Source organism: Sinocyclocheilus anshuiensis, unplaced genomic scaffold (genome assembly GCF_001515605.1).
Source record: "Sinocyclocheilus anshuiensis isolate Anshui unplaced genomic scaffold, SAMN03320099.WGS_v1.1 scaffold963, whole genome shotgun sequence".
Taxonomy (NCBI): Eukaryota; Metazoa; Chordata; class Actinopteri; order Cypriniformes; family Cyprinidae; genus Sinocyclocheilus; species Sinocyclocheilus anshuiensis.
The window spans coordinates 558,330-577,528 of NW_015544183.1; the positions used below are offsets into that span (position 1 = coordinate 558,330).

General features: G+C 37.4%; 2 protein-coding genes across 3 annotated transcripts in view; one reads left to right on the top strand and one right to left on the bottom strand.

The window, feature by feature from the left end:
* The window catches only part of LOC107696383 (nuclear receptor coactivator 4-like), a 10,424-nt gene extending 2,307 nt beyond the window's left edge, over window positions 1-8,117 (bottom strand). Inside the window, exons 1-8 of one of the 2 annotated variants that reach the window (XM_016496690.1) lie at window positions 7,956-8,117; window positions 4,396-4,522; window positions 3,542-3,682; window positions 3,119-3,207; window positions 2,782-2,890; window positions 1,949-2,017; window positions 1,730-1,861; window positions 582-1,544 (exon numbers count right to left, since the gene is read on the bottom strand). In XM_016496690.1, coding sequence (XP_016352176.1) covers window positions 582-1,544; window positions 1,730-1,861; window positions 1,949-2,017; window positions 2,782-2,890; window positions 3,119-3,207; window positions 3,542-3,682; window positions 4,396-4,521 — 1,629 coding nt within the window. In that variant the 5' untranslated portion in view covers window position 4,522; window positions 7,956-8,117. Of the gene's footprint in view, window positions 1-581; window positions 1,545-1,729; window positions 1,862-1,948; window positions 2,018-2,781; window positions 2,891-3,118; window positions 3,208-3,541; window positions 3,683-4,395; window positions 4,523-6,540; window positions 6,738-7,955 lie in introns of those variants that run through there. The other variant, XM_016496691.1, reaches the window with a different exon arrangement.
* Window positions 8,118-8,668: 551 nt separating this feature from the next.
* Window positions 8,669-15,263, top strand: LOC107696384 (protein YIPF3-like). The gene is made up of 9 exons (XM_016496692.1): window positions 8,669-9,030; window positions 9,648-9,857; window positions 10,063-10,169; window positions 10,267-10,312; window positions 11,154-11,246; window positions 12,622-12,753; window positions 12,867-12,980; window positions 13,085-13,208; window positions 14,353-15,263. Exons 1-9 carry the CDS (start codon window positions 8,956-8,958, stop codon window positions 14,481-14,483), a joined length of 1,032 nt encoding a protein of 343 aa, XP_016352178.1. The 5' UTR covers window positions 8,669-8,955; the 3' UTR covers window positions 14,484-15,263.
* The last annotated feature ends 3,936 nt before the right edge of the window (window positions 15,264-19,199 follow it).

Consider the following 19,199-nt stretch of genomic DNA (forward strand, 5'->3'; position numbering starts at 1 on the left):
ACAAAATAATGATCTTTAAAATAGCATCATATGACCCTTTTAAAAGAAAGTATCTCCCTTTGCATTGAACTCTGAGCGTTGTAACTTTGCAGACGTTGTTTATGCTCTAACAGCAACACAATACACTAACTAAAGTTCAAAGTGAAATCATAATCAATGAAACACAAAAGATGATATTTTTAATGAAACCTGAGATTTCTGTTCCTCCATTGAAAGTCCGAGCAACCAAAACTTTGACTCTTCAAAAAAAGTTCATAAAGGCATTTTAAAAGTAATCCAATCATCGTGTCAAGCAAGTGTGGTTGAGCTTGCGTTTACCATATTTGATGGGCCCCAAATATATGTGTTGATCAATGTTTATACGTGAATAAAATCCTGAATTAGGTCATTATATAAAGCCATTGTGTCACTTCAGAAGCTTTGATTAAAATTATCTTTATTTGTATTTTGAAGATGAATGAAAGTCATATTGGTTTGGAATGACATGAATGTGAGTAATTGATGACAATTTCCATTTTTGGGTAGAACTCTCCCTTTCATATATTTATATTGTGCTGGACAGCAACAGATATCAGTCTCACCTGTGCGCTCGCCCGCTTGCGTAGAAGCCATTTGTCCTCCTCGATGTTCTTGTTGTCTCGCTCTTTATGGTTCTCACTCTTTGGCTCGTTTGGCGTCTCAGTGGTTGTGCTTATGTGCTTCATCGCTGGCAAAAGCCAGTTCTGCAAGGGCTCCTGGGTGGAGCTCTCAGAGTCTGAGGTTTTGATGTACGAGGTCACCCAGGCAGAGAGGGACGACAGGGCAGGGGACTTGGCACTGTTGCTCGGGTGCAGCCACGTCTCTAGGATGGCTTGAACCTTCTGCTGCTGGCTGGAGGCTTTGTTTGGGGCATTCTTATTGACGGGAACACCATTCTTATCTCGATCCTCTTTCTTGAGGAGCCAAGCACTAAGGACCTCTTTTCCACAATTGTCGTCACAGACACATTGAGCGTAGCTGGTACAGGTCTCGTTGGCTTTGCAGGTGGTCTCGATAGGGATGGTCTTTTGAAGCCACATTTCGATGGTTTCTGGACTGGTGATTGGAGTGCTGGCAGCGGATGAAGGTGGAGTCTTTAGACACTTGAGCTTTCCTAGGTTCTCGATTCCCACGGCAGCACTGCGTGTGGCACAGCAAGAGCTGCAGTCGGACTTTAGTAGCCAATCGCTGGAGGAGAAGCTCTCGTAAAAGGGTTTGATGATCTGCTTGAAGCGGTCAGCATCTGACACCGGGCTGGTCTTATCTTGCTTGAACGGGCTTGGGCTGAAGAGCCACTTGCTGAGTTCTTCTTCCTCAACAGTGTCGTCCCCTTTTTCCTGCTGGTCTTCCACTTCCACCTCATCCAGAATTAAGTCGCTTTCCTCGATCATCTCAATCGAGAAGGTTGAGCTTCCGCTACAGGTTCGTTCACGAACTGGCAATTTCTCCTTCAGAAGCCACGACTCCAGGTCTTGAAGCTGGCCCCAAGCTTTTTGGAAGTCAAAGGCAGGTAACTGTCGCTCTTCCTGTAAAGTGGAAATAAAAAAATGGGCCATTTCCTAAAGACATTAATTTGACAGCAGTAGCGCTTTGGCTACAGTCAAGTGAATAATACAGTGGTTCTTAACAAGTGGGTCACATATCTGTTCTTATATCAGACTATCATCACCTTATGGTTACACGAGAAAAATTAAATTATTTAACAGTTTACCTGAGATTCCTTGGAAACAAGCAGCCAGTCCTGGGAGTTTGTGCTGAAGTGGTGTCCTGTTGGAGCACTGCTTACTGAACGGTTCCCTAGAAGCCACTCAGCCAGAGGTGTGGCCCATTCAGGAGCTACTTTCTATGTAAACAAGATAAGGTATTTTACAATAGATGCAAATGAACAAGCAGGAAGCTACACAGACCAAGTGTAACATCAAAAACAAACCTGTCTCTTGCAAGAAACTGGGCAGTCCTGGAGAAGCCACGGTCTCTCAGAAGAGTACGAGGTCTCCATCTGCAGCAGCAGAGAAGAGTTATGAATGCGGGTGCTTTGTGTAAGAGTGCACAGGTCTATTTATAGCAATGGTATGAGGACATAGTATTTTGACACACTATTTTCTCCCCAGCAACACTGTGATCCTGTCAAAAGTCAGTGGACATTTCAATCAAATGTTAATAACTGGACGATATGTTCTGTCAGAAAATGTTCACTTAAGTCTCACAACATGTCTACATCAGACACATCCATTGCCTAAACTGCTTTAGGTTGTTTGCACTGAACACGGGAGCAAGAAAGTTCAGAATTCATTTGTACTGTTGTCGGAAGTAATGCAAGCACATGGAGTACATCAGAAGTATGTAAACAGTGTCAGTATATTAAAATAATTCAATGTATAGATAAACACTTCTGTTTATTACCATGTATTGTTTTACTGGTGCATATGAATAAAAGCGATTAAACATTATGCTTTCATCTAATGAAAAAAATTTCTGAAAACATGCTTTGATTATTTTTAAATGATTATTGCTGTATTATAGTTCTTGCATTAAACTGTTTGAATCTACTTGGCTACGGTGAATGTTTGGTCAAAATTTAGACAAAAATCATTCAAATTGAAGCCATTTTAGATCAAACACATTGAGATATATTGACCCTGTTTTAGCCCTAAATGGCAGTTACCATACTATAAAAAGTAGCATTTTTACTGGAGTTCTTTTTACAGCTATCAATCTACATTAACCACAAGCCTTGGTGTCCAAGTCTGCAATTCCACAAACCTGGGTGGAAATGGTCCCAAAGGATGTGATAGCCTGGCGCAAGCTGCGTGCATCTGCTTGGAAACTCATCTCTGGGGTTTCTTCTGGAGTCAGATTGAGAGAAGAAAGCCTGGAATAACAAAAGACGAGTTTTAAACCCATTATTATCCAAGACATTTCCAACATTTACATAGACATTTTGTGGTTGAAAATTATTGTAGATTGCTTGGAGATTAACAGAGAGATTTAAACCACTACATTACCTCTGCTGACTATCTTGACATGTAAACAGTCATTTAACATGCTGAAGCAGATATACAAAACAAAATCATTCTAGAAAGGTCGATCTGGTTCTTACTTTTCCAGGCAGTTGGTGAGCTGGGTGGCAAGATTGTTACTACTGGAGTACTCCAGCTGATGAATGAGGATGTCAAACTGGCCTTTGAGCTATAAAAAACCATGAGAGAACAATAATCATTTCAGCCTTACAGTAACTTAACTAAAGCAGAACAGCTTCTCCTTTAAATCAGAGTTTCAGTTTTCAGAGTCAATATTTAGATTACATGTCTCAGAATTGTTGCTTTGTAATACAGATCTAAAAGTACCTGTACTGTACTGTTTTATTTTAGTCTTGACTTTGGGGGAAAAAAAAAACAAAAAACTATACTCTCAGCAATAACAGCTCAATTTTCCTGACTGACAGATGGCTGTGTGTACAAATGATCACTTCTTGTCCAAACTGAAAATGTAATAATGCTCAGTAAAATTCCTTAAAACTCACCAAATGCAGCTGCTGTAGCTGCTGATGTAAAGTTTCTCCTTTGAGCTGCTCCACCAGATCAATCTGCTCCAGCAGCCAGACCTCACGAGAGCGAAGGATCTCCAGATGTCTACTGATACAGCTGTGCAGCTGAGACTTCACCTGTGAGTAAGCAGACAGAGGCACATACGTGTGAATGCTAGCAGGTGCGAGTCCCGTCACGTCTGCATTTGATTTGAAAGTACTCGGATGCCAAGCAGTTTTTACAACTCCTGCTGTGGTGAATTAAGAAGTCACCACCTCCTAGACGCTGAAGGACAGCCTGCAACGGTCTACAATAATAGAAACAGGGTCCTTATTCAGTTTTGAGAGATTGTGGGGAAACCCACTGAGGTTTTCAACAGAGCTTAAGTGAATGAGTGTAAATACTATATACTTGTCTACTAACTATTTTTTAAACAATTTCTCAATTGTTAATACTTCTTAACTTGTTTAGCTGTGGTCTAGTAAGCCCTACTCCTTTTAGACTACTGTACCTGCATCTAAATAGTAATTATTACCTGTGCTTGTGAGGTGTGACAAATTATGTCATATGCATGAATGTTTTCATGCTTATAACACAAACAAGACAATAACATCTCATTGTGCACTAAATGAACAAAGCACATTATGAAGCCACAATGTTTAAAGAAGTCAGTGTTCACGGTTCACACCTACTAGAAAAGATAAATAATGTTTATAACTGAGACACTAAACTGTTAATAGCACAAGCATGATTTAAGTATATAAATAAAAGATTAAAAATAGACCAGTACTTCATATCTTTACTTAATGGCACTGAAAACGCACAGCACAAAAACGTTGCCATATCTCACCTCTCTGGAGTTGCTCCTAAGCTGAACTTCAGCTTTGATGACCCCAGCGAGGGCCTCCTCCAGCTGGGCCCGGGCCTGAATGCACTGCCTGAGGGCAGCCTTTTCTCTCTGCCCCATGAGTGACATGCTGCGGGACAAACAAAACACACCAGCTAAAATCAATCACTTCGTTCTCTATTCTCAAATGACTGGTTAAAAGCATTGTACACTCAGACATGATCATCATTTGAAATGTTGCTAACCAAACAGTTTTGGGTTTCCATTGATGTTCTAAATACTACTACTTATAATATAATTTAAAAAATCTATCATGCTCCACAGAAGAAAAAAAATCATAATGGTTTAGAACGAGGGTAAGTAAATGTCCATTTTAAATATGGCATAACTGCATTTCAGTTTTTAGTCTTCAATTTGTTTACATTTTAAAACCGTTTATGGTGGCAAAAATTGTAACAATTATTAGCAACAACAACAACAACAAAAAACACACTTTAAAAAAAGCTTGATTTATTTGGAAACTGTGATAATTGGTCTGATAGTTTTTAACCTGCTGGCCAATTATCATCCAGTTATGTGAATTTTAGTAAAAACTGTGTAAACATTTCTTTCACTTAATTGCCATTATTTTGTGCAAGTTTAATTTGCTATAATTAAATCGCATTGTACAGCGTACCAATCAAAACTGATTCTCATAATCTTAAAAACCTTTTGGTCCAAAGGATTATGCTTATGATTAGTATTATGATTATGCCCTTGAGCAAGACACCGAACCCCCAACTGAAATATATGCAAATATTTTTGCAGCTAAATATAAATATTGTATTAATTTCTTCAAATAAATATTGATTAAATTTTCTTTTTTTTTTTTATTTACAAGTAGGGCGGCACGATAAATCGCATGCGATATTTAACGCGCGTCTTATCAGTAAAGCCGGTTCTGTAATCAGCGGTAAATCTCCATCACCTTTACAAGTTAGACAGGGAAATACAAACGTTATGCGTCCAGCATTTATGTGAACTCCTTTAATACTGTACAGAGCACCTCATACTATAAAACATGACATGCATCAAATACTGTTTTTCCATAGTTCTAGTGATTCACAGCAGTTATTATAATTTGGTGTGGAAAACATTCAGTACAAACTTTTTACTGGTAGTATAAAACCCATATCAGACAACTTCAGCTGTGGCCTTTTTCCGATGAACTCAAAGCCTCTCTGACATCCTGCGAATGTGTCAGTACTGATATGTGTCTGCCAAACTTAAGAGCTACACGTCAGGTTTCATATAATACAGCTGACAGTGTCTCAAGGGCAAAATTCGTAAGATTCCTGGGAAAGTTGTGCAACACAAAGAATAAACTTGTCCCGTGGGGGGGGGGGAACAACAACATCTGAAAAAACAAAGTGTATACACCCATTAGAACAGGAAGAGCCGTCTTCCTGCTGTGTCTGATCTAAGATGCTATTGAGCTGCATCTAAGATCAGACAGCTATTGTTTAAAAGACTAATGACTGAAGGTGCAACAATACAAACAATTTATGTAATGAAAGCCAATAACAGAATACAGAAAAACAAACATCTTTGAGAAGCATAAAAACAGCAACATCTGCATGCAGCATGCGGTGGACAGAATAAAAGCCCAGTCTCGTCTGCACAGATCCAGATTCTTCCATCCTGACTGCATGCATGGATTATAAAGCAGAGGAACTTATACTTATCTGAATACCTTATCTGGACATTTGAATTAAAACAGCTTATTCTAACAAATACACTTTTACAATTCTCTGAGATTTAATAAAACACAATAACATGCACAATAACTGGCACTACCAAGGTACAGTGGTTACATTGGATGGCAATATCATAGTACTGTAATTAACATATTCAAGTACCATGGTATTTAAGAAAATACCATGGTACTGCCATAACGCACGTCAAACACCAACAACAATACCATGACACTTTTTGGTTAGTGTACGTAATAGCCACGCTTATGGATATTTATTAAGAATTCACTGTTTGGCATTATTAACACAAAAACACAGATGCTCATCAAAAGCGGCGTTCACGGAAAGTCACTGCGTTTACATCTAATCTAGATTTATTTAAAACCTCATGTCAAAATAGCGATTCGGTTCCTACCTCGTCCTATCAATCAAGCGATTTACAACGCTCGTCGATGTAGTCCAAGTGTGCCGATTAGTTTGATGAAAGTCTACGGTTTATCCGAGACTCCCTTTCCTCGGACTGCTCTCTCGGCCGACCGATTCTGCACGTACACGGGGTCCCACTCTCAGTGGCGCGCGACTGACGACACGACCAGAACGCAATGCACTCGTTGACTTCCAGAAGCGACCATAAAACACACACACACGCACACAGCACAAACTGAAATTCACTGCGCCCCCTGCGTGAAGATGGCAACTTCTGTCTTACAAGGAATCAGAATGAGGAACTGAAACTTCAGTTAAATGCTGACTGGCCTTTAAAGACAAAATAACAGCAACTGCAAAAACGCTGATGTAAGACCTAAACTTTGAACTGTGTGAAACTATCAAAACTGACAATAATAGCCACAATTAAACACCACATCTTATGCGGATTTGTTATTTCACTAGAGACGATGTAATGGTGAAAATGACAATATCCAGTGCTCTGTAAACAAATACAGCATGAGTGTCAGTCCACATTAAGATGCAAATGCAGCAAAAACAACATCTGTATGCATTGCCAACAAATTAAAAATCCACTTGAGAATGAAGCAATGTTCGGATGTAGGTGAAAGTCTTCAAACTAAATCCTTACGCTTATATAACTTAATGACATGTCATTTTGATGATTATCCTTATCTATATCTACACTGCACTAACTTTCACTTAACCAGGCGCTACTTGCAATGTCGGAAATCTAATACTTGACTGAGAATATTACGCAACATTAGAACACATAAGTGTACACTTTATCAAGATATATGAAAAAGTAAAAAAGCTTTAAAAAAAACAATATCTGAAGTGGACATTGAAAATATATTCTACAGGTCGCCCGTCTGTAGCCCCCTTTTTATGTCTACACTGCACTAACTCTCACTTAACCAGGCACTACTTGCAATGTCGGAAATCTAATACTTGACTGAGAATATTACGCAACATTAGAACACATACGTGTACACTTTATCAAGATATATGAAAAAGTAAAAAAGCTTTAAAAAAAACTCAATATCTGAAGTGGACATTGAAAATATATTCTACAGGTCGCCCGTCTGTAGCCCCCTTTTTATGCGTCACATTGCCGAGGACACAGTAAACTGATATCAATTCATAAAAATATATATTTTTAAACTTGTAATTAAATCGATTCTCAGATTAAGTATACATTTATCGAGATTTTAAACATATCACCGTAACAATACAGAAGAAAGCCGGACTGGTTACAAATATAGCTCGCTCGCATGCACTCACCTCCACTAACCCAGATTAACATTCCGACGCCGCATTAGCTAAAAGTCAAATCATTTCTCAAAACAAACATGTCATTGTGGAGTCTCGATGTGTACATACCTGGACTACCTGTTGAGCTTGGAAGCGAAGGTGATGTTAATATAATAAAGGCTTCAGCGAGAACGCAGTGCCGCGTCCCCTCATGCGCTACGCCGCTCGTGTCGTGAGGTTAATGTCAAAGGCGCTTTGGAGAATCACGTGAGACCGTAATCTCGCGATACTTCTTCTTCTTCTTTTTTAAGGGCGGTTGGCATCCATCTTATTGGCGCATTACCGCCCCATTTATTGCGTTCTCAATTTTTGTTCTCAAATGTAATGCTACCATCTAGTGGCATGTGGAAACAATTTATAAATAAATGAATTAAAATACATAAAAATCTAAATACAAATTTTAATTAATATACGTGCCTTGAGCAAGAAGAGTTTTTAACGATGCATGTGTGGATGGAGGTTTTAAATGCTGAACACGAACATTTCGTTAATCAAATCTGTTTGTTCGAAATAATTATGCAATCTTCTACCCAGTCCATTTTATTTATTATAAATTATATTATATATTACAAATATATTTTTTTAATTATTTATTTAATTCAGAAAGGTAAGCAAATAAGAAATATGTTATTTCACAATTTCAAATAAAATGAGAACAAATATATATATCACAAAACACCACACACGAGAACACGTCACATGACTTTTATTTTGACATGACATAGTATACTTACCCGATGTTGACACTTTAAAACGACAATGTTTTGTAGGTAATTGATATCTATTGATAACTATACGCGTTACCATGAAAATATTAGAAGAATGTTCCAAGACTGATCAAATGCGTAAGTTTTGTTCTGCGCTTTTATTGGCGGAAGTAGCGTCAGACGTGTCGTCGTCATCACGTCAATATTTGAGCCCAGCTCCGTACAGCTGGCAAAACAATTCACACAAAACATTTGATTGCTAAACTACAATGAGCACCAGAATCAAACGATAGACAGTAACGTCTTGACATTCTAGCCGCTAACCTTTATTGTTATATTCTTGAACCTGTTTGTGCGAAACAATGTCGGCATCACAAGGAAGCACAAACACGAATACGGAGCCATGGGGTAGTTTTGATGACAACAACATTATCCAGGTAACGTTAATTCACCTCAGCTCATCGTTATTACAGTGACATAACTTCTGAAATACACGCATGTTTTCTCTCTCTTAACCAAGCTTCGTGCGCTTGGCTTAGTCTGACCTCGAACGCTTGAAATTGTTGTGGTGGTACTATGTATATTTCACTGTATCTTGATATATATATATACTATGGTGTGTGTGTGTGTATATTCATTCACAATTTGCATATTCCTCTATTTTGCATGAAATAATATAATAAGCTAACGACTCAACAATGTGATATAGCTGTTGTGGTAAACAATTTTGTACATATAGGCAAGTATAAGTGGAGGAGGCAAATGATTGAACAAAACAAAAAGCTCAGAAACATGCTGTTAGACTGGCGTATGTACAGATAACCCCACGGTATTAGCATTATACAATGTTTAAAAGAACATTATTGCAGTTTAACATCCACAATATATCATGGGCTTTAGTAAATTGTGCGCAAAATAAACATGTCCTGCATGCTACATAATCACATTCTCTACCGTATTACAACTGTGTAGTTGGCTTCATGAGTTTTTCACAAAATTAATTACAGTGAGACTTTGTAACACAGCGTTGGTTCTTTAATGTGACTGACCCCAGGGCAGTGGCTCGGCAGTGATAGACATGGAGAATATGGATGACACCTCTGGTTCCAGCTTTGAGGATATGGGGGAGATGCATCAGCGAATGAAGGAGGAGGAGGAGGTGACCGCCGAGGCAGCAGCTACAGAGGAGGACAACGGAGAATATGGAGACTTCCTCGGGATGAAGGGCTTGAAGGGACAGTTGGGCAGACAGGTTGCCGATGAGGTGAGCTAGAGGGAGGGCTAGGAACTCGTTTCATTCACTTGAAGATTCACATGAGCATGAAATGAGGTATCAACCACATTTCAATACAGCAGATATGAAATCGATATTACACAATTTTCACTTTGGAAAGTGTCTAACTTTCCTTTAAATAGTTCTGTTTGGCTTTGTGTTGATGAGAGTACTAATATATCTTGTATCCACACAGGTATGGCAGGCAGGAAAGCAACAGGCGTCAAAAGCATTTAATCTCTACGCCAATATTGACATCCTCCGGCCGTACTTTGATGTGGAGCCTAATCAAGTCAGAAACCGGTAAGATGCATGTCAGGCTTTCTAACAGCGGTTTTGCGATGTCTTTTGCTGCAGCATCACTGATTCTGGTTCAGTTAACCAACTGCTTGATCCACAGGTTGATCGAATCCTTGATCCCAGTCCGAATGATCAACTTTCCTCAGGTAAGACACTTGATCATTTTAGCTGTAAGCAATACACAACAGAAAGCAAGTTTAATTGTATTGGAAGAGCAGGGGTGTGGCATCCTTGAGCGAGAGAGATTAATGTTATTATCCCTGTAAAGCCCACTATATCATATTTGAAACACAAATTTCTAAGGCCTCTAAATGATCAACATAATTAAAACTTGGTGTACATAATCGACTACATTTCTTCTGTTAACTGACTGTGCATTTATACTTTTAGTAAGTAAAAGGTCTTTTAGTATAGTTGTAAAAATGTTATGGTACACAGGTCTTTTTGCTGTTAGATTTTTACAGATTTTTAAAGGAAAAATTTTATTACAAGATGAACACTTACTAGACTGAAGCAACTTGGGTTTACTTGATTATCTATACATTCTTTTTTTTAGAAAAATCGTGTTAAAATGTGAGCATCAAATATGATCATCAGGCTTTTGAGGAATGTTTATTTGTTCATTTATCAGTCGTCATTGTATTGCGTTGCATTATATGTTTTGCCCCCCCCACAATTAAAACTAAAGAGCTTTGATCATAAAACTAAGCATTTAAATAGTTTTATCATCTTACTAATTATTAGGGGTTTTAGTGTGTAAACAAATATATTCTATTATTTTCTATTGCAAGCTTTACAGGGTTATTTAAATTTATTCTCTTTACTTGTATTTTGCATATCTGCATGTCTTTTCCTCATTGTCACAGCACATTTTATGTAGTTTTGAGCTTTTTGAAAAGCTAAACTGGCCAGTGCAGACTTGTAACAGCAGTTATGAGTACTTTTTCTTCGTTAGTTCTTTTTTTTTTTTTTATCTTTTAAACCTAGAAAGTTGCTGGAGAGCTGTATGGACCAATGATGCTGGTGTTCACAATGGTGGCTATTCTGCTCCATGGCATGAAGACGTCAGGAACCGTCATTGTAAGCAACTTTCCACACGTTTGTCTGTGTCAAAATTTCACATTGTGATTTTTTTTATTATATGATCAAATATGGGTGGGTGATATGGCAAAATATCATATCACAATTTTATTTTATTTTTTTCAGGAAAATCACGATTCTTGGTCGTTTTGGTTTTACTCTTTTGCAAGTTGTCTGAGCTGTACAGCCAAACTAGTTTCCCTGTTTTAAAATAAAATAAGAGCAAAGACATATTACAAATATACATAATATACAAATAAAACAAGCAGTGCTTTATTTCTCAAGTACTGTACGTGTATTTAGCAGTAGCTTTCAAGAAATTGAATGAACAAATATAAAAATAAAACACTATATACACTTCACTGTATAAATTATACATTAATTCTTATTAAAGCAACTGTATTAAAGTTCTTCAGTCAAGAGCAGTGAGTGATTTTTCTCTTTGTGTTTTGTTGTTTTATTAACATTAAAGGGATAGTTCAGCCAAAAATTAAAATTCTGTTATGATTTATTCTCTATAAAGTTGTTTTAAACCTGAATACATTTCTTTCTTCTGTTGAACATAAAAGTTATTTTGAAGAATGTGGTGTCTTTCCAAACAGTTGCTGGTCCCCAGTGACTTTCATAGTATTTTTTCCCCTAACTATCAAAGTCTATGGGGACCAGCAACTGTTTGGTTACCCACATTCTTCAAATATCTAATTTTGTGTTCAGCACAAGAAAGAAATGAATGCGGGTTTGGGACAACATAAGAGTGAGCAAATAATGACAGAAATTAATTTTTGGGGTGAACTATCCCTTTAATGACAAGTGGCAGCATGTTTAGTAATATTAGTCTGCTGTCACTTTAAGACCTGAATGCATCTAATACACAGGCACGCATCCGTTTTTCTCTCAACAGTTGACTTTCACTTTAGACATAACAACTGTGTTTATATGTAAACCTTGTGTGTTTTCGACAGTATTAGAACAATCAGACTAGAAAGATAACTTAGTCCTGTAATTAGGCACTATTTACAGACTTTTTAGTGTGCGCGCGCTTCAGGCGCATGTCAGAACAGCACGCGAATGAAACGTTTAACTGGCAAGGCTTTAAAGCACATGCAAGTAATGTACTTCTGTGATTGCGAATAAGTGCTGTGTCCTATGAGTGTAACTCTAGAGCTGAGTTAACATTTGATGTGAATATATGTCGCGTCAAACAGTATATTGAGACAGAGGTGCCAGAACTGCAACTGATAGAATGTGCGCTGCAGGACGATACTACGATATTTCTTCAAAAGCAGATCATGGAGACATTTTAATCGTCCACGATCAAAAATTGCTATATCGCACACCCTTATGATCAAATATTTTTGTTTGGTTGTTGAAACAGAGAGAGGGTACGCTGATGGGAACTGCCATTGGAACCTGTTTTGGATACTGGCTGGGAGTGTCTTCCTTCATCTATTTCCTTGCTTACCTGTGCAATGCTCAGATTACCATGCTACAGATGTTGTCTTTGCTAGTAAGTACCTCACATTACCCATGAAGAGAGTATATGACATGCCCACTTCATGTTAGGGCTGTTTAGCTTACGGTTTGTTTAGAGTGGGTGTCTCATATTATCTTTGTTTTCAGGGTTATGGTCTCTTTGGCCACTGTATGGTCCTTTTCATCACTTACAATGTCCACTTCCACTCGCTCTTCTACATTCTCTGGCTGGTGATTGGAGGACTCTCTACTCTACGCATGGTAAAGAAAAAATGAACGAGGGCTAAGATTATGCATGTATTATGGTAAGATGTGTAGTCACCATATCATATTTTATCTTCATTGATTTGTTGTCTTTCTCACAGGTGGCTGTGCTGATTTCCCGTACTGTTGGTCAGACTCCTCGCCTCATCTTGTGTGGGACCCTGGCTGCTCTTCACATGCTTTTTCTGCTCTATCTGCACTTTGCTTACCATAAGATGGTTGAAGGTAAGACATGAGTCTGAGAGCGAGCTAAGAAATGTAATACATTTCACATTTTAGTACTATTAAAAACAAAAGCACAGTTAAAATCTAGTAAAATAATTTGAAATTAAAAACTAATTTCCTCACTTTTCAGTGTTAAATGAACACAAAGAAACATTTATTCATGTTTGTGCATTATTATTCATTCATATGCACAAATACAACAATACATAGTAATATACACCAGTATTTGCTTAAACATATTTTTTATACAAAACATTTTATTAAACATTTTAATACATGCATGCAGAGACATCCATGAGCATTTTTGAGTGATGATGCAAAGGAATGTTTTAATAGTCTTATCATGAGTCACCGTATGAAGAAGAATTACAAATAAAATAAAAGTTGCATTAAAATAATTGCAATATTACTTTGTAATATATAAAGTAAATATCAGTTATATCACTCTCATGGCAAATGCAGTTAAATCCGAAATACTTAAGGAAGGTAACAATTGGACTGTTAAAATACATCACTGGAGCACTGAATTGCTTACTGAAGGACTATCAAACAAATGAATACAATAAGCAATTTAACATAAGTGTGCCATCCCTTTAGAGCAATAATTTAATGAAAGAGATGGTGCATCAGAATGTCTTCAAGGCATTATTGTGATCTTTAGTAATTGAAATTCCCTTTTAAATCTAATTTTAGAGACAATTTAGCACCTATAGTATGTGTTTGTGGTCCTTTTTTATTTTTAGCCCATCAGAATGAGGCCAGTTTGAAAACTTTCATTTATCTGAAACATGGTCCACATGTAGTTCTTACCTGTGGATGAACGTCTTCTGTCTTGTATGAAGTCTTATGGCTTATACATGCATTATTCTACATGTATTTGTTGCCTTCTCATGTAAATAATGTAAGGCAATCCTGTCCACTGATGGCAGCACAAATGTATCCACTGCAGTCGCAACATTATGGTATGACCTTTTAGTGTTAGTGCCAAATTCCCCTCAGAAATGTCTAAAAATCAATCAGGGACTAACTAAAGATGACTGTGGGTTGAATGGTCATGATCAAAAGCCTAAGCTATTGGGCTACTGTGCTTACAGTCAAGATTGTGCAGTGTTACAGGCTTTGTCATTGTGTCTTTCTGTTTCAGGTATTCTGGATACTTTGGAAGGACCTAACATCCCACCCATCCAGAGAGTGGCCAGAGATGTTCCCGTTGTTGCAAGTGCTGTTGTAAATGCCACCATCAAGTCAATAGCTGCAGTTGTACAGTCACAGTGATTATATATATTTGTCTATTGAGTCGGTCACATAGTCCAGTGAGGCTGGTGTACAAAACAGAATCATGGGGCAGTCTCTGTTGAGCACCTTAGGCCTGAGCTCACTTTGTATCTATTATGTTGTTCCTGACGCTGTCGAACAGACCTAAAAGGGTGGCGCTTCACTTGATTTTGGCTCGTATTATTAAGAGACAACAATTTTGACACACTATCCCATTCACTCTACACATGTCTTAATCATTTTTTGTTAAGGGTTACAGTACATATGACCTCCTAATATTAGAATGGTTTATTCAGAATATGTAAGAATTCCTTGAGGATGCTGATACTAGTAATTATTCTTTTAAAACCCTGTTGACATTAAACACTGCACTGTGAGAGTGGACTGACTGTCCTCACAAACTGTCTCAGTTTCAGAGTGACATCACACAACACTTCTGTTTTCAGATCTTGTTGCATAATTTTTTTAGATATTTTCACAGTTGCAAAGGAAGCCTTTATCAAGACTCGATAGAGAAACCTTAATCGGAAAGCAAAGTGCATAGAAATACAGAAATGCAACGATATTTTCTTTGAAGATGAGAAAGATTGTTATGGTGCATGCTATCTTTTTTTTTTTCCTAATCCATATTTAACCAGCCTTTGCAGTCTGATTCCTGCTATTTAAAGCTATGGTTGGGGATGAGGGTTTCCTGCTCTCTCATTATGTTGTCTTCTACATGTGAGCTTCTTATTTAAAGGGTTCTTGTAAAGAGAAAATAAAGAAACGTCGTTGTCCTTATTTGTGATCAGAGGTGTCATGCCAGGATATGTTTAATACTTGGAATTTAGACTCCACAGTTAAAGCGATTAAATAATACCCACAGTATGTTGTATTAATATTGCACAGAACAGTAGCTGATGCTCTAAACAGTAAGGTTTTGCTAAACCTAAACATGGTCACAACTCCAAATCATTTGATGTAGCATAATGAAAGCTGCTCTGAGATAAACATAGCGGAAATAGTTTCATAGATGTCGATGCACCTGTACTGTACAACTCTAAATATGCATTCACTGAGAGCCAGTGAACTGTAGGAACATCCATGCTTCATACACTCTCCTGCAACTTGGTTTATTAGGTACACCTGTTCAACTGCTCGTTAATGCAAATATCTAATCAGCCAATCACATAGCAGTAACTGCATGGCATGGTCGATCCGGGGTGCGTTTCCCAAAAGCATTGTTATGCTGCGTTCAAGTCCTCCTGGGACGTTCGTACTTACGAGTTGACAAGTTGTAATTACGACATCAAGTCGGTTTAGTCGGCACAAGATGGCGGTGTACCTTCTTTTAATAAACTACAAGAAAATACGTTAACTCTGCTTATAGAAAATGAAGAGCAAATAATTCGAATCAGGTGTGTTTTGCGTTTTTAATATTTTAAAAAAGTTATTTATGAAGCCACTTTAATCTGTATCGCATAAAAACTTGTTATTAATTGTTATATTGCAATCCTGCCACATTCAAAAAGCGTATTTTTTGTAAATAAAAAGCCTGACAATGTCGTCACTGCTTAATACCTATAAGTATTGTGATTTATGTTTTACTTTGGCAATCTTTATAGGACAACTAAACTATCAATTTAAACAAAAATTTACCGTCAACTACAGACGTTGCATCCATCGATTCCGCCATGTTTCTCTTTGACACGCCCCCAACTCAGAAACTCGGGGCTTAAAGAAAATTTAGAGTTTCCCACTCGTAATAACGACTTTGTGGTGGCGTTCATGTGCGTTCAACTCGTAAATACGATCTATCCGACATGACTTGAACGCACCATTAGCTAACTATGGTAGTTAGTTCCATTGAAATCTATTGGTAACGACGGAACTTGCGACCATAGTTGCTTTCGGGAAACGCACCCCTGCTGAATTTTAAACTGAGCATCAGAATGAGGAAGAAAGCTGGTTCAAGGGACTTTGAATGTGGCATGGCCAGACCAGCAGATCTCATTTCAGAAATTGCTGATCTACTGGGATTTTTATGCACAACCATCTCAAGGGTTTACAGAGGATGTTCTGAAAAAGAGAAAATATCCAGTGAGTGGCAGTTCTATGGCTGAAAATGCTTTGATGATGCCAGAGGTTAGAGGAGAACGGCCAGACTGGTTCAAGCTGATAGAAAGGCAACTCAAATAACCTAATAACTCAAATTAGGGCTGCACAATTAATTGAATTTCTAATCGCAATTACAATTATGGATGCCACAATTACGTAATCGTTCAAAGCGGCAATTAATCGTTCAAAGTCCACTTATGTTATTCTGCACGCTTAAGATATGTTTTTTTCTTTCTACATGTTATCTTAAGGGTTTTTCCATTGTTTTAGTTTTAGTATAACATCATAATACCATTCATATTTTTACTTTTTTATAATTTAAAGAAGAAACGAATCCAATGTATATTTGACATTTGAGGCTTAAAACTATAGAAAAGCACTAAAGGTTTTTCAGTTAGTGTTTTCAGCTTGTTTATTTTTTCATATAAAAATATGGCATGCAGTTGCATCAAACATTGGTATAAACATCATTCAATGTAAATTGTGATGATAGTAATTAATAATCGCAATTACAATTTCAAGGGAATAATCGAATCGTGCAGCCCTAACTGAAATAATCACTTGTTACAACTGAGGTATGCAGAAGAGCATCTCTGAACGCACAAGACATTGAACTTTGAAGCAGATGGGCTACAGCAGCTCAATATAATTCACATGGGCTCACCAAAATTGGACTTAGAGAAAATTGGAAAAGGGTTGCCCGAGTCTGGATTTCTGCTGACGAGTGATATGGACAGAATTTGGCTTAAACGACATGAAAGCATGGATCCATCCTGCCTTGAATCAATGGTTCAGGCTGTGTGGTGGTGTGGAGGATATTTTCTTGGCACACTTTGGGCTCAATACCAATTGAGCATTGTTTAAATGCCTCAGCATGCCTGATTGTTGCTAACCATGTCTGTCCCTTTATGACCACAGACCCATGGCTACTTCCAGCAGGATCACACGCCATGTCACAAAGCTCGAATCATCTCAAACTGGTTTCTTGAACCTGAAAATGAGTTGACTACAGTCACCAGATCTCAATCCAGTAGAGCAGCTTTGGGATGTAGTGTTTCCAGTTAGTTAAAAAGCATTCCCTGCAGTTAAAGTACAAAACAAATGTTTACTAATCAGTTGAATGCACAGAACAGTATACATTTCTATAATTGACAGTAGACTAAATATTTTGCCACTTTTTACATTTATTTTCTTAAATTGTATGGACTTGAGTGTTCATAAAGCCCTATTACATTTATCCTCTGCAGTACTGATGGATGACTTTCTCCTTGTTTGATTGAATGATTGAATCATTGTAGGATGCCAGTATTTGACTGTAATTCTGCAGTGCAGAGTATGTGCTGTACACTGTCCGTAATTTTATTAGTAGTTTTTAATATGTGATGATAGACGTTTCAGTAGTTGTGTTTCATTGTCACTTGAGCTTGCATGTTTCACCAATATAATCCCTTTGGTTACATCTGTGACCAGAAATTCTGAAAAGTAACACTGGTGACACACTTTTTTTTTACACATTTTCACCACAATGTTATGACAGCCCCAGTCTTCATTCATTTACTCTGCAGCCTTCCAGCTTTTCCTTTTTTCTGTAAGTCCCCAGTGTTATTTTATTATCATTGATATACTATTATAGATTTTATTTTTTTTATTTTTATATTTTCTGTTTTCAGTTTACTTTTAGCTAAAGTTGTATTTTTTATTGTTATTTTTTTAATATGCCTATATAGGGTTTATGAATTTTTATTTTAAAAAAAATTGTTTTAGTTATTTTAGTACATCAAGGTAAAATAAATGAAAAATAGAAATGTTGCCTTTTACGTTTGTATTTTATTTCCGTTCAACCAAAATGTTTTTAATGGAATTAATCGTTTTATTTATCTGTAATAACTATGGTCCCCAACATTCTGCTATTACCTCATTTTGAAGAAAGAAATCTCTTAATCATGTTTCATACATGCCAACATTAGTGTCACATGGTCATGACTAACCAGCTCTCTCCTTAAAATTTGTACAGAAATCAGTGATCTGATTAGCCAGTGCCTAACCCGGGATCCAACTAAATGGCTGACGTTAGAGCAGATGTTACAACATGAGTTCATTAGAAATGATCTACATTGGAGAGGTGCAGGAGATTCATTCAATCGGTGATTTCCGGTGTGGAACAGGCAAAGTAGGAAACTACATTTATGCTGTCATATATCTTCAGTTCTAGATTATTTGTAGTATGTAGAGTTCATTTTAATGTTCTTGTTATACTGATGAAGAAAAAAAAAGACTAGGATGTAATAGACAATGTGAAGAATTGTCTTGCTTTTCTTCTCCATGCAGGCCATTTGTGGACCATCCAGTCTAGAAAAAGCAGAGTGGATTAAACACAGGATTGGATGAATGTGATCCTGACAGGGAACTCAAGGCCCTCACATGAGCCCGCCAAATCAGAGAGCTCAGAGCCTGTCCACATCCTCAGCCCCGTATCAAACCCAGCATCAAAATGAGAAACAGCAAAAAAAATAAATCGAATGAAAAACGTTAGAGACCAGCTATCGTCATGCAGGGGCTCTATGCATCACAGTCCCAGTCGCTTTGCTTTAAAAGCTATTTTTGTTTTGTTTTAAAAGA

What these genes read in the sequence shown, in the direction of transcription:
- LOC107696384 (XM_016496692.1), top strand. Translation starts at nt 8,956, where the DNA reads ATGTCGGCATCACAAGGAAGCACAAACACGAATACGGAGCCATGGGGT. An exon ending in ATGACAACAACATTATCCAG is followed by an intron (nt 9,031 to 9,647) that starts GTAACGTTAATT and finishes GACTGACCCCAG; the next exon opens with GGCAGTGGCTCGGCAGTGAT. An exon ending in GCAGACAGGTTGCCGATGAG is followed by an intron (nt 9,858 to 10,062) that starts GTGAGCTAGAGG and finishes GTATCCACACAG; the next exon opens with GTATGGCAGGCAGGAAAGCA.